General features: G+C 43.3%; 1 protein-coding gene across 8 annotated transcripts in view; it reads left to right on the top strand.

Annotated features, from left to right (window-relative positions):
* Window positions 1-15786, top strand: part of DENND1A (DENN domain containing 1A) — a 534065-nt gene that overhangs the window by 381944 nt on the left and 136335 nt on the right. For all 8 annotated transcript variants that reach the window (XM_059925586.1, XM_059925584.1, XM_059925585.1 and 5 more), the window contains exon 13: window positions 3504-3629. In XM_059925586.1, the coding sequence (XP_059781569.1) occupies window positions 3504-3629 (126 nt within the window). The remainder of the gene's footprint in view (window positions 1-3503; window positions 3630-15786) is intronic.

The following is a 15786-nucleotide window of genomic DNA, read 5'->3' as shown; positions in this document are numbered from 1 at the left end:
ATACCTCATTAAAGGAGGAAGCCACCCTTGCTGGCTTTTCTGTCCCCCCAAATTCTGTCTGATGATCCCTGATGTTAATGATTTGACCAGCACCCCCAGGAGCACTCAGAGCAGGTTGGGTTTTAGATGTATGACTGTGGGTTATTTAAGCCTTAGATTCTCCTTCCTCACTTTTATTTAAAGGACAGTATGCTATCACCAGTTATCAGTTGTGCATATACTTGAAGTTTCAAAGTTTGAAGTGCTGACAAAAGCTTCTCCTTGTTGTAGGGTGAGGAGAGGTCTTCAGAAGTCTTGGCCTGAGTGGTCACAGGGGCACCAAGAGCCCAGGACCACTTGGCTGGTTTCAGAGCAGCTGGGGCGGGCAGGAAGGCACACACTCCTATTTGCTTAGTCACAATCAGCAACGACTTCTTTGTGTAAAATGGTAATGAGGCCATTAGGAGAGGCTCACCTGAAGTGCAGCCTTGTGAGTCCAAGGTAATTAAACACCTCCTGAACGAAAGCAAAAGGCCAGGGAAGGTTAAGTGAGGAATAATCTGCGGCACAGGTGGCCCAAGGGCTTTGAGGAGACAAAAGAGAGACACTGGCTTGTACTGTTTCAAAGGATGGAAATGTCACCCTCGTCCCCGGGAAAGGCAGGACTTTTATTGTTTGGAGGGTGGGAAGTGGGCAATATTTTTAACATTTTAATAAAGCATATTTCTTTTTCACATTGCTATTTCAAGTTGGAGGTCCATGACAGACTTGCCGGGGCACTGAGTGGCCTGCGCTGCTTCTCGTGGGCTCTCACCACTGCGGTGCTGGAGCGCATGTGTGCCAGAATGGGGTGGGGGGGGTGGTCACGATAAAACGAATATTTCCATCCAGGTGTCACATGACAGACTCCAAGCTGCTTGCAGAGGAAAATTGTTTTCCTTGGCCCACCTCTGAGTGGAGATGGGGAGGCTGCCTGCTCATCGCATGTTCCCGTCCCTTCTGACTTAGCCGAGAAGTAGATCATCCCACCTTCACTCACTAGATTGTCCAAGCATGTGGCACGCCCCTTGAGCAGCAGCACAGGATTTCTTCCCCTACGCTCAGTAAACACGGATTATTTTTATTTTAAAAGATCTGGCAAAAGAGGATTTTTGCCATTCGCTTTCTTGCCTCAAAATCTCTGCTGTCTTCACATAAAAGCTTATACATGAATGTTTTTAGCAGCGTTAATAATAATAGCCAAAAAGTAGAAACAACCCAGGTGCCCATCAGCTGATGAAGAGATAAAATGTGGTCTTTCCATATGATGAAATATTATTCAACTGTGAAAAAGAAGGAAGTACTAATAAGTGCTACAGTGTGGATGAAACATGTTTATAATGAGCAGTATGCTAAGTGAAAGAAGCCAGTCACAAAAAAAAGACCATCTATTGTATGATTCCATTTGTAAGAAATGTCCAGAATAGGCAAATTCATAGAGACAGAAAGTGGATCAATGGTTACCTAGGACTGGGGTGAGGGAGGAGGGGAGCAGGATTAGTGGGCAGTGAGAAGTACCTGCCAATAAGATGCGTTTTCTTTTTGGGGTGATGAAAGTGTTCTGGAATTAGATAATAGTGATAGTTCTACAACATTGTCACTGTACTAAACTACTGAATTATATATTTTAAATGAATGAATTTTATAATATGTAAAATATATCTTAATAAGCTATTACAAACCCCTTATCAGAAGCTTGGTAATAAGAAATAATGTCCATGGAGCATTTCAAGAGTGTATGTAATCCATCCCAGATTCTTAATATTTTTAGGTTCACAGGCACCTTTAGGAACCTGAGGATAGCTATACAGCCTGTACCCAGAAAAATGATCATTACTCATTCATATTAAAAATTTGTAGATGATTCATGGACCACCTGCATCTAATTTCCTATTTCATCTTTAAATTTTACCCTAAATTTTATCCTTAAATAGTGTCAGGCCGTTAGGTAGTCCTATATCTAAGTCCCATACAGATTCCTGAAATGTGCTCTTCATATGTCACCTACATGCTTAAAAACAGTCATTAGCTTTACATTTATCTCAAAATGAAGGAAAAAATTTCTTAATGTATTCACAGCTCTTGACCCCTGCCTTTCCCTCTATCCTCATTCTAAGCCATATTCTCCATTCTCTCCACTGAAGCCACAGTTCTCCCTAGTCTCTGAACTCCTCCTCACTACAGTGTCTTTGCAAATGCTGATCCCCGTGTTTGGTACACTGTTCCTTTCCCTCTTCGCGAGTTAACTACTTCAGCTCATCCTTCGGATCTCAGTCTAAGCCTGTTTCTCTCCGGGAAGCCTTCCTTGACCTCTTTGGTGAGCTCTATCACAGGCTTGTCATGGTAGCAATGTCATATGTATTGGTATTTTCTTCACGAGAATATAAGTTTAGTGAGGGGAGGACCCTTGTCTGGTTTTGCTCACTGTTGTATCACCATTGACTCAAGGCTACCAAGTTGCACAATTCCAGGGACACTTTTCACATGGAACATAGTGTGAGTGGTGTGCCCGGAAGTTGTGCAATATGGCTTCCTGAGATGGATGGCATATTGGAAACAGACCAGGAAGCTTAATGTTGTCTCTGATGTTGAGGGCAACAACCGTCATGTCACACAATCTTTCCTACACTGAGGACTCATAGGAAAAAATCTCTTTTCATTCTCACTTTCAGGAAATTTTGTGTTCATGTGTGCAACTGCTTTGGACCCAAAGAATCTCACAACTTCTCATGTTTCCCTTTTTGCTTTGCCATGACTTTCTTGTCTATTTTGTTTTAATCTGTTGGGTGCCTATCTATAAGCTATATAAGTGTGTTTCTGTAAGTCTATGTAATGACTATTCCTTTAGAATATGAGGTTTATAATAATATACATATTATATATACTTTATATATATTTAATAAATATATAATTTATAGTACATTTAATAAATATATATTTAGAGTATGAGGTATATGATAATATATATTATAATCTGTTATAAATAAGCCATTTATTTCTAATATTTGTAAGTAATCTGAAGAGGAAATGGAATTGGAACTAAAAAAATTTGTGTATCTTGGGCTCAGATTATAAGACTTCAATTAATATTCCAACTTGGTCACTTCTTGGGTTTGTTACTAGGCATGTAATATAACCTCTCTGAGACTGTTTCACCCTTGTAAGATGGGAGCACAATCCCTTTCCTACAGGATTGTTGAAAGAATTAAGTAAGAAAATTTATGTGAAAGCAATTAACCTGGCACATTGAAACTGCTTAGAAAGTGGTTTTGTTTTTGTTTTTATTAGATACTCTCTAATAGGAGCAAGATTTGTTTAAATTTCAAAAACCTGCCCTAATACTGAATGTGTGTTTGTTCTCCCAGCAGTTGATGTGTCAAATCCATCCCCATCCCGGGGGTTTTCTAGAGCTCTGTGTGTGTTGGGTGTAGCCAGCCATCCTCCTCCGACCCTGCCCTCAGCCTCTGTCTCCTTTGTGTCACCAGATCTCTTCACTGAAGAACCGGCTGAAGAAGGTCTCCACAACAACTGGTGATGGTGTGGCCAGAGCCTTCCTCAAGGCCCAGGCCGCTTTCTTCGGCAGCTACCGAAACGCTCTGAAAATAGAGCCGGTGAGTAGCTTCTTGGCATGTCACGAATCTGTGTTTGGTCAGGACCACGGGAAACCTGCTATTCATCTGGTTGTTGAATTCACCAAAAGAGGTTGTGTGTGTGTGTGTGTGTGTGTGTGTGTGTGTGTTGGAGGGCTGGGGAAGTGTCCTCCCCTCGCGCTATCTCTTAGCACAAGGAAGCTGAGCTGCCCTGTGTGATGCACTCTCTGCTCCTGTGGATGTTAGGGCCCCTCCCCTCCCTGGTCAGTAGCAGCCTCTGCGGGTCACAGCGCTCAGCACTGCACACACACCTGCTCTCACTGAGGAGTCCCAGTAAGCCTGTGAGGGAGCAGTGATCATCTCCACTTGACAGATGGGGAAACCGAGGCTCACAGAAGCAATGACTTGCTGACCAGTGGAGGGGCCAGGTAGGTCGGCCCAGTGCCCATGCTTTCCCACTGTGCCTCACCGCCCTTTTCCTGCACAGGGACCTCTACTCCACACTTGAGAAAGCAAGGCATCCAGGGGGCTCACTTCTTAGAGGTTCCCAGAGTGGTCTTGATGTATTGACTACCAAGTATACTGAGGACTGGGGAATAATGTCTTCTGCCTCCATGGCCCTTCAACCTTTCTGAGCCTCTGTGGCCTCATCCGTGAGGTGATTAGTTATTGTGCGGATATGAAGACACCAGGTCATCCCTAAAACCAAAGAAGCTACCAGCTCGCCCAGCTTCAGTGAGAAGCTTTTATCGGATATCTGCCTCCTCGTAGCCTCTTGGCCAAGGAGAATGGAGAAATTGGCCCAGGGACCTGGGTCGCTGCATAGGAGAGGACATTGGAGGGGACCTTGCTGACAGCCCTTTTCTCTAGGGAGCACGGAGCTCCCTTCAACCTGAACAGGCGGAGATGGCAGCCACACCCGCCTAGTCAGAGTGGCTGTGAGGGACCAGCCCAGGTCGCACTGCCTGTAGGTCAGGATGTTTGTTTTTGTTTTAACCCAGAGCATTTTATTAGATTAAATGACAGAAGATGAGTAGATATCAGGCAGTGCATTTCATGTGCAAACTCTGACAGTGAATCTTGACCATGCTTCCTCATAAACCACAGTTATACCTTGCTAAGTACTTTTTCACTATTATGACTCCATTGCGTGTGTAAGTGAAGCACAGAGTGGTAGCAAACACCTTGTTTTCCCTTCACCCAGGGCGCATGCTCTGTGAAGTGGCTGGGGCGGTGGGTGCTCAGGGAGCAGCAGCCTGATGCCACCTTGTTCCTTGTCTTCCATCCAGCACTTGGGCCTGACTCGCTAGGCTGCCTCAGCTTCAGGCAATGTCATGGTCACGTAATAGAAGGGATGCACTCTTTTTCCTTCCTAAGAAATACTTCCCTTAGGTCCTAAAAAGCCCTTCAGCTTAAAGCAAGTTTCTCACGTCCTGCTTGTCTCCAAGACAGATGGCTCTGATTCTTTGTCCTGACCTTGGGCCCGTCCAAACCAGTCAGGTTCAGTGCTGTTTTGAGAGCTGGTATAATTCAAGGAAAATTCTGTCTTCTTCCCCTCTTTAAAGTGAGAATGGGACAACTGGCCCAGTCTTTTCCTTAGGCTGCTGGGAACTGATAGACATGAAGTATTTCCACTCTTACAATGACATCATTGTTGTCATGTATACATCTAGAATCCAGAGGCTGTTGAGTCTGGTACATATTGCTGGTTATATGATCTGGGCAAAAGTTGCTCCTCCAGAGACGTTTATGGTTGTACTTGCACTTGGCTCTCAAAGGCATCGGATTTAAGGATGGAAGTCCTAGAGTTTAAAGCCTGGCTCTGTACTTGGGCACTTAATCTCTCTAAACTTCAGTTTCTTCACTGTGAAATGAGAATAAGCATACCTATCATTCTACATTTCCAGATGGTTATAAGGAGCAAGTGAGCCATAAAACCTCTCATAGGAAAGGTGAAACTTGCGAAAAGAAAGACAGCAGCATCCCTTCCTGTGGTGGGCGTGGAGTTATCTGAGTGAGCAAAGGCTTGGAGGCAGGACCCTTCATGGCCCCTTTGTCTGGAGTCATGGGTTTGGGTGGGGAGATGGGGCTGCAGGAAAGGTTGGAGCCAGATTTGACAGAGCCTTGGATAGTAGGCTAGGAGTGTGAGCAGAGGTGAGATGTGACTGAAGTCATGTTTGACCAGTAATCCAGTGCTGGACTGAAAAGGAAACTGGAAGCAGAGACCAGGGGACGGTTGGGAAACTCAGAAGAAAGCCCTTCAGTGGTTACACCAGGAAAAGTTACCACGAAGAAGAAATGACTAGATGAGTCTAGAAATAGAAAAAATATGGGAGATGAGGGGAAAAAATGTCAAAATGTCTCCCAAGATTTGGATCAGGGAGAGAATGATGATGCCCATAGTAGAAAAAGGGAAAGCTTGAAGTAAAGGTGTCCCCAGTAGCAGATTAATAATGGTAAAAACATGGAACGGACTAAGTGTCCATAATGATAAACAACTGGTTAAGTAAATTAAAATATATCCATATGATAGAATATTATATAGCCATTAAAAGTAGCATTTTGAGGATAGGATGATGAGTTTGGTTGTAAACATGGTACATTTCATTGAATTTTAGCTGTCATTCCATCATAAGATGTACCACTATTGCATGTATCATTAAGAAAGGGTGCTGCCAATTATAATTGAAGGATGCCGTCAGTTGTAAGACATCCAGATTTCAGAGATGTTAAGATGTGAAGAAATTTGTGTCTTAGAATCAATGAAATAAGGCAGACTTCTCGTGCTTTTGGTCTGATTTATCTGTACTAGAATGGCTTTTTTCTGTAAGGCCAAGAGGGAAGCCAGAGGGCCTGAAAGTTTCTGACCAAGCCTCATCATGTTATCTAGATGGTTTTTAAACCATAGATTTAATTATAGCCAATTTTCCTCATCTAAAAAATGGAATAACAACACTTCCAATGCCAGATTGTTTGTGAGATTAATTAAAATAATGACTGCAGAGTGCATGTGAGCTCAAGAAGGGGTCAGGGGTTTTAGAGTCAGGCCACATGGTGGGGGTGGTGCATGGGGAACGGTGACTGGGTGAGCCTGCTTGGGTGACAGGCAGCACAGTGCTGAGGGGATAGGGTGTCTTTCATGGGGCCACTTGTCTTTAGTTGTTTCTCTGATTATTTTAAAAAACAAAAAACAAAAAAACCCTGCTCTTGGTTAAAAAAAAAAAAAGGTTTAAAGTAATAGGACTAGGGACTTCCCTGGTGGCGCAGTGGACAAGAATCCACCTGCAATGCAGGGGACACGGGTTTGAGCCCTGGTCCGGGAAGATCCCACATGCCACAGAGCAGCTAACAACTACTGAGCCTGCACTCTAGAGCCTGCAAGCCACAACTACTGAGCCCGCGTGCCACAACTACTGAAGCCCGCGCACATAGAGCCCGTGCTCTGCAACAAGAGAAGCCACCGCAATGAGAAGCCCGTGCACTGCAACGAAGAGTAGCCCCCGCTCGCCACAACTAGAGAAAGCCCGCATGCAGCAACGAAGACCCAACACAGCCAAAAATAAAATTAAATTAAATCTTTTAAAAATAAAGTAACAGGCCTAGAAATGAGAAAAAACCCATAATCCTATCATCTGGAGTTGAGATAACATGTTAACATGTTTCCACCAAGGTTCTAGGGTTTGGGGGGTTTTTTGTTTTGTTTTGTTTTGTCTGTTTGTTTTTGAGCCTGTTTGCCTCATCTTTTTTAAAAAATTTTTATTGGTGTATAGTTGATTTATAATGTTGTGTTAGTTTCAGGTGTACAGCAAAGTGACTCAGTTATACATATACATATATCCACTCTTTTTAGATTCTTTTCCCATATAGGCCATTACAGAGTATCGTGTAGAGTTCCCTGTGCTATACAGTAGGTCCTTATTAGTTATCTCTTCTATATATAAGGGGGAGGGGGGATAAGTTGGAAGATTGGGGTTGTTTTTGTTTCATTTCGGTTTGGGGTTTTGATTTTTTACTTTTAGATAGTTGAGATATTCCTGGCAAAGCAATCCAGTTCCCTGTTATTTAGTTTTGTCTTTTAGTGTATCGTAAGCATTTTTTCATATCATATAAAAACTCTTCTTAAACACTGGCTGCACATCTCCCATCAGGTGACGCCAGTCGGTCTCAACCCTGGCTGTGGATCAGAATCACCTGTGGGGCTCTTAAAAAGGCAGATGTCTGGGCCGTACTCACAGAGATTTTTATCAGGTTCTTGCCATCTGAAACCAGCGCTGAGGCCCCCCACATTATCCCAGCACTGGTCCTTTTGATTGTCAGTAAACTTTCACCATCTTAAACTACACTGTGGTGAACATCTTTATATAAACCTTCATTCCATGGTCTGAATTATTTCCCTTGGCGGCATCCCCAACGTGGTTTTACTGGGTCAAAGGACCCGAATACCTTTAAGGCCTTCGATTCATAAAGTGAAGGAGAAAGCTGGTGGCCAGAAGTGGTTGGTAGCCTCGAGGGGAGACTCTGGGACAGGTCAAGTGGAGAACGGTCCGTGGCTGAGGACGAAGACTGCCTGCAGGGGCGGGCTGGGAGGAGCGTGCGGGGCACAGAGGCTGCCCACGGGGCGCCCCGCACAGTGCAGCCTGGGGGCTTTTCCCACCTGGGCCCGTGGCTGCCATCATGGGACTTGGGTCACTGAAAAGTCACAGGGTTTGGGTTTTTTAAAACATGAAACATCACAGACTCGATGGTGCTCCTTTCTGCTCGGCTCCCGCAGGACCCCTCAGGAGGGGCCAACCCCAGACCAAGAAGCAGAGATGGGCCACAGCTCCTCTGCGGCCCAGAGCTTACTTGAGATTTTCAACTCCTTGGCCTTTTTTTTTCTCTCCTACTGGAAAAAATTTAAAACACAGCTGGCTGGGGAGTCTCAAGCTTTATTTTCTTTCCCCTGCCTGGAAGGGAAGAGGACGGTGGCCCCCTTGCTGAGGCCCGGCCACGTGCCAGGTGCCAGGCTGCTCTTCTCCATCCGTGCCTTCTGCCATGTGCCTGTCCCAGAGCCAGAGGGCCTTTGTGGGCTCCCCGGTAGGGTCTCTCTTCAGGGCCAAGTGACTTATTCCTCCCGAGGATCAGAAAGTGAGACGCCAGGGTGTCCAGCTACAGCCAAGTCTCCTACCTGCTCGGCGGCCTCCAACAGGCTTCATCCCTGAGTTGCTTTGCATCCGTGGTCTCAGTAATTCCCCGTGACTGCCCCTTGCTGTCCACGTTACAGACTGGGGAGAGGGACTGAGGTTGCCTTGACTTCCTGGCAAGTAGCAGAGGCCAGGAATCGGACTCAGGTCTGCCTGACTCAAAAACCCAGGTTTCTTCCACCCCACCCTCTCGCCTGCCTTTGTTCTGGTTTCCTGGTGTTCCACGTTAACAACTCTTTCTCTGCATTTCCAGCGCCGGGCATGGGTCATAGCATAGCAGAGGCATCAATGCATGTATTTTGGAACAGTGGTTGGAAGGATGGGTGAAAGAAATGGAAGGACAGAGAAGTGTGTGGGGCCGGGGTTGGCCCTTGACCCCTGTTCAGTGCATACACATTGCTCCTGCCCTGTCTTTAGGCTTTGGAGATCGGTGCTGCCTGGCAGAGGGGAGAGTGTAGGCAAATCACAAGGGCATGTGACCCATTTTTCAATCACTCAGAGAATATCAGGTGCAAAGCCCAAGGTATTTAACAATATCGGCCAAGCCAACTTGTTCTTCTCCACTTAAATGACAGAACCACAGGCAGCCAGGCAGCTCCATTTGGAAAAACCCCCTTTATCCGTGTCAAGCGACAGCCCAGGCTCCAGCTCATTTATTTAGGCCTTTCTTGCTCTCTGACACGCCTCCTAGCAGTTGCCAGGCAACTCTGGGAGTAGCAGTGTGTGTTAGGGATTAACTAGTTAGGGCTGGGGTCCTTTTTGGCAGGAAGGGGATAAAAGACAAATGATTTTAATTGCTAGGCCAAGCATCCTTTCTCTGCTGGGTAGAAGATTGCAACTTTGGGAGGATGTGTATAGCAGTGTGGGTCTTGAATTTGCCTCGAGTCCCCTTTTCTCCCTCCTAGGGAGAACGAATGAATTTTAAAAAGAATCTTACTTTACCTCACTCCTTTGTTTAAAATTATATCATCTTGAAATCTGAATAAGACTAAACCACCACCCTCTCTTTGGAAGATACAGTGCCCTCGGTTTTAAAGAACTTTGAAAAATAGAATTGTGTGCTTTAATTGCATCCTTTTTTCTGCCCATAGTTTCTTATTTCATAGCTCATGGCTACGTGGAATCATCTTAAGGCAGTGCATGTGAAGGTGCTTTTCCCAAGTCTGGCCCATTGCAGGTCCCTGGTAAATGTTAGATCAAAGAGCAAAACTGATGGGAATTGGTGCTTTAAGATGCATTCTGTTCTGTGCCAGTAGCTGTGGAAAGGCCAGTATAGATGGAGCACTGTGAGAGTTGTTTATTCAACAAGCTCGTGTGGCTCTCTCTGGGCCAGTGTGCTGGCTGGGCTCCCCCAGGATGAATGGAGCCCAGCCCTGCCCACAGGGAGCGATGGCTGAGGTGGGGACAGTAAACTGACAGTCAGCGTCAGTACCGCGAAGGAGGCTGTGAAGGCAGCAGCCAGCTCCTCCAGTGCTGCTTGCTGAGTCCTTCCCACGAGGCCCGGCTTCCAGATTCAGCTGTGGGTACACCGGCCTCATCCACCATACAGCCCCTGATTTTGCACGTGATTCTGCTGAGTCATATTTATCCACCCAAAACCCTTGAAGACAGAGAAGTTAAGATAAAAGCAGATTGATAGCCTGGCTTGCAAGCATGAATGGACAGGGTTATGTTGGAGCAGGTCAGAAAAATACTATATATATCTCTCTCCTGGTTGAGTAACACCATTGATCTCATGGTTAAAAAAAAAACCCCAAACTGTATTTATATGCTTTTAGTGTAACAGAAGTAGAAAAATATGTACAAACTAGAAAAATTAAAATATCACTGTAGTTCCACTGAACTAACGCAGCTACCTCAACTATACAGTTTGTATATTCTTATTATTTTTCATTATGCCAAGTGTTTACAAAGTTGCTTTCAAATCTAAGTTAAAAGTTTTTTTCTCCTCCATTTAACATTATTACATCCTAGGCTTTTTTACATGGCTGCAGAATAGTCTATCAAGTACAGCTACCTTAATTTCTGTAAGCACTCTCTCACGTCGGACATTTAGATTGTTCCCAGTTTTTTGAGATTATCATTAATATTCCACCAAACATCTTTGTGAATAAAGCTTTGATATGCTTTATTTCGATGTCTTCTGAGTAGAAGAAATACAAGTCTGCATGCAAGAGCCTGACTTTGGGTGCTAACTTGTCACAACATGGTAAGGAAGCAGATTTCTGTTGACTCAGCCTAGGAGCAGCTCAAAATGGAAAGAATTAAGAATGCTTCGTGGTGTGCGCTCCCTGCCCTCCACCGAGGCAAGCAGAGTATACCCAGAACATATATAAAGGATGTTACTAATTTGTCTGTGCCTGTATCTTGTGCTAAAAAAGAAAAAGCTTGAGGAACCTTAAAGCAATATGTACAGTACAACAAGATGAGATAAGGAAGTGACCAAGGGAAAGGAGAAATTAGATGAAGCCTGGAAGGGGCTGATATGCACGCCTCTGGGCTGGCTCTGAGATTCTCCACACAGCTTGGCAATGGTAGAGCTGGGAGTCAAATCCATGTCTGTCTCCAGAGTCCTTGCTTTTTTTCTTTTTTTAAATTGTGGTAAAACATAAATAACATAAAATTTGCCATTTTAACCATTGTTAAGTTACAATTCAGTGACATTAATTACATTCACAATGTTGTACAACCACCAATCACTATGTATTTTCAAAATTTTTCATGACTGCAAACAGAAACTCTGAATCATTAAGCAATAACTCTCAATTGCCCCATTCCACCAGCCCTTGGTAACCTCTAATCTACTTTCTGTCTCTCTGAATTTGCCTATTCTAGATATTTCATATAAAGGAAATTATATCATATTTGTCCTTCTGTGTCTGGCTTATTTCAGCTAGCATAATGTTTTCAAGGTTCATCCACATTGTAGCATGTGTCAGAACTTCATCCCCTTTTACAGCTGAATAATATTCTACTGTATGTATGTATATACCACACTTTGTGTATGCATTCATCTGTTAATGGACACTGGGTTGTTTTCACCTTTTGGCTATTAAGAATAATGCTATTGGCTGTTTGACTATTAAGAATCTGAACCCCTGTTTTCAATTCTTTGGGGTATATACTTAGGAGTGGAATTGCTGGGTAATATAGTAATTTTATGTTTACCTTTTTGAGGAACCACCAAATTGTTTTCCACACAGAGCCCGTGCTGTTTTTAAGTGGACAGTGGTATGTTTGTGAAGCATGGATAGGTACCCATGAATGTTCTGTAGGAAAAGTTGGTGAAAGATTTTCTTGTTTCTCAGTTTGTTTTAGGCAAGTAGGTAGGGTATTATAGCCAAAACCTACAGGCCTCAGCTAAATAGATGCATTGACACAGGAGTCTATGGTGGACTAGAGAAGGGGCTGGTGAATTACTGGTTACCATTTTTTCTCATTTCAGTGTTCATCCCAAGTCAAGATCATGTCCTGGGAATGAAGCAGGGTTAAGGGGAGGGGCTCCCAACACCAGGGCTCCGGGGACCAGCACTGTAGCTCTGTGGCTCCGAGTGGCTAAGAAGGCTCCTGAGTGTGATGGAAAGAGTGTAGTCTTTGGAGTCACCTGAGTATTAATCCTGGCTCAGTCATCTGCCAGAAGATGACCTGAGTCTCAATTTTCTCATCTGTAAAATGGAAATAATGCCTACCTTGTAGGACTATTGAGAAAAATAGCAATAATGTAGCTTTTTGTTGATAGCAGATTTTAACTAAATGAGGATGACCTTTCCTGGGTGACAAGAAGGTAAAGGAGGAAGGGGAGGAGATGAGACTGCCACATTCTAGAACAGTGGTGGTGGCCATAGTTGTTCAGCAGGTGTCAGGCTACCCGGAACCAGTGGAAACACGAGATTCTGCCCCGTTTATTCCTGTCTTTTGAAGTAACTATGAAAGTTCAGCTTTTATCTCAAATAATGCATAAAGGATTTATAAGAAATCCCATTTAATTATTTCCTTCAGCATTTATTTGATATTTATTCATTCATGTTACTACTCACCAGCACTTACAGGCAAATGGGAGTGGTGGTACCAAGGTTTTAAAATTCAGAAATGCATTAATTTCTAAAATGCATAAGAGAAAATATAATTGAGAATCTTTTTTCCTATTTCATCAAAACATTTTTTGCCTATTGGGAGATGACCCTTGTTCGATATTGGCACGAAATCTCCACTGTCCACTTCCCAGGGACACTGATGTGGCTTGGGAACACAGTTTGGGAGTCCTGGCACCTTGAGCCCCACAGTGAATGCTCACTGAACTAAGAGCTGTTGTTCTAGAAGTAGACTGCCCAAGTAAAAAGTCGGTCCTTAAGTGAGAGAAGATGAGAACTGGCAGGAAATCCGCTTAAACACAATGATCAAGCTTAACTGTATGATTTCAAAGAGCATCACTGAATATGATCAAAATGAAATCCCCATATGTGCTAAAATACTTGAAAAATAAAACACAGTTAGTGTATCTTAGACTATCCAGGAGGAATTCCAGGCTTTAACTTGATCTCATTTAATAATCCTGGCTCCTTTCATACTTTGTTCCTATAGGATGGGACCATGTTTGGTACTCCTTGGTGTCCTTTACATAGTCTAATATTTAGTAAGTGCTCATTAAATGTTTGTTGAATAAATGGATGAACAGATGAATGAATGATACCCTTTTTCGCCATACTATGCATCAGAAAGACTGGTGGTCATATTTCAGTGTTGCACAATATAGATGCTTAGTTTTAAAAAATTATCCATCCACAGCTTCATCTTAGAGCATGAGAAGAAGAAGCTGACACAAATGCCACACCGTGAACATGTAAATGTAAAACAAGGGCACAGCCAGCATCTGCATGGTAGCTAACCCCAGGCAGTTAGGATCTGGAGAGGATCATCCTCTGTGAAATCACCACGTGCGGTAAATATTCAGTTCTAGTTAGGAAAATACATGAGGCGAGTATATTAATGGAGTAAGCTGAATCCATGGTGGCAGTTTTATTTTTTTTAACATAGTTTTTATATTTATTTATTTATTCATTTGGTTGGTTGCGCCAGGTCTTCGTTGCAGCAGGCGGGCTCCTTAGTTGCAGCATGTGAACTCTTAGTTGTGGCATGCATGTGGGATCTAGTTCCCTGACCAGGGATCGAACCCAGGCCCCCTGCATCAGGAGCGCAGAGCATTAACCACTGTGCCAGATACAGTTTTAAATACTGTATCTTTGCGGAAGCAGTGGCAAAGAGAAATGGTTATTGTTACCAGTGTTTTAAGTCAAATGATCTCGCTTTAGGGTCTCTTACTTTTTCAGTGAGACTCTGAAAAAGAAACCTTTCTGATCCATTTTCAAGCAGTTACAACATTTGACAATTTAGAGCCTGAAGCAGTGTTATATGACTTCACGTACATAGCTAGACTGTGAGCTTCTTGAGAACAGGATTTTGTCTTATTCCTTCTTATACCCCCAGCACACAGTAGACGTTCAGTAACGTAAGGAGGAGTGATAGTGGGTTTTTTCTGTGGAGGACATTATGGTATTTATGATGATTAGAGGATAAAATTGTAGATTTCCTTCCCCCACCACGCAGCCCCTCAGACATGCATCCACACTGATCTTCTGTGAGGTGTGGGTATAGTCTCAGAAATAGACAGTCACACTCAGCCTTATGCTACCCTTTCACAAAGGAATGGAAGCCACAGTGGAGTGTCGTGATTACTCATGTATCCCTGGCACAGAGCCTGGTACATAGAAGGTGCTTGATAATTCTCTGTGGAGTGAATGAAATTAGAATAGTCCCTAGTTACAGTGTCCTTAGTAGTTTGGGAGCTGAAATACAGTTTTGTTAAATAAATCATTGAGACTTGAAATACTAAGAAAAAGAAAATAATATGAAGCATGTGTTCTATGCTACATTCTTTATATATATGTTCCCTTATTTGATTTTTACAGTCCTCATATGGAGGAAGTGGTGTGGTCCCATTTTACTGATGAGAAACCAAGGCTAGGAAAGGTTATGTCACTTTTTTAAGAAGTGGCAGAGCCAAGATTCGGACCTTCCATCTGTCTGATTCTAGCAACAATGCTCTTTCCTCTGACCGCTCACCCCAATGGTGATTGCCATATGGTCTGTGTTATGTACAATTTGAGGTCATTTCAGAAGAATACTGAGCTGGTCTCAGGAGTCATTGTCTCTAATCTGTGCAAATGTTTCTTGAAAATACAGGTAAACTAAAACCATTTATAAACAATTTTGCAAAGGGGAAATTTCAAAATTTTAGATATATTCTTAAAAACATCGCTTTAATAGATAATTTTAGTTGCCTAATATTTTGTTGTTTAAATATTTGATATTTACGGCGATAATTGGATGAAAAAGTAACACTTTTAGGTACAGCCCTTCCTCCTCTTTTCCTTGGCTGACACCTAGTGGCGAGCTTTCTGGTAGCAGTGTTAATCCAGGTGCTAAATATTCCTGATGGTAGTTGTTTTTCAATTGATATTAGGATTTTTAAGAAAATCAATTATTTTCATCATAATAAAGGCTACATTAATATAAGGTTAATTTTTTATGGGTCATCATAACAATGGAACTTTTATTTGATTTAACATGAATTTTAAGTCAATTATAAGCAAACCTTAGCAGGAAGTGGTTACAAGTATTTAAAATCTTGGTGTACTTGTTCCCCCCACAAACCTGACCTGGAGACCACCTGCCCAGGGCACTGGCTAGCGCACACTGACAAGTAAGACTCGGTCCTGTTCTTAAGGGCCGTGAGGGGCAGAGACAGAAGGTAAGCAGAGAGTTGCGCTAAGTGTGGTAACTGCTATAGTGGAATGTTGTACAAGGTGGTAGACATCCAAAGGCACGACCAGTCTCTTCCGCCTGGATGCTGAAGGCAAGCTTCCAGGATGGTGCCTTGCAGGAGGAATAGCAGTTCCCCAGGAGCAGGGGCAGAAAGTAGCCCTTGCGAAGGCAAG

This window comes from Balaenoptera ricei, chromosome 6 (assembly GCF_028023285.1).
Source record: "Balaenoptera ricei isolate mBalRic1 chromosome 6, mBalRic1.hap2, whole genome shotgun sequence".
In the NCBI taxonomy this organism is placed as follows: Eukaryota; Metazoa; Chordata; class Mammalia; order Artiodactyla; family Balaenopteridae; genus Balaenoptera; species Balaenoptera ricei.
The sequence above is the reverse complement of the archived record's forward strand: the minus strand, read 5'-3'. Positions and strand labels throughout refer to the sequence as shown.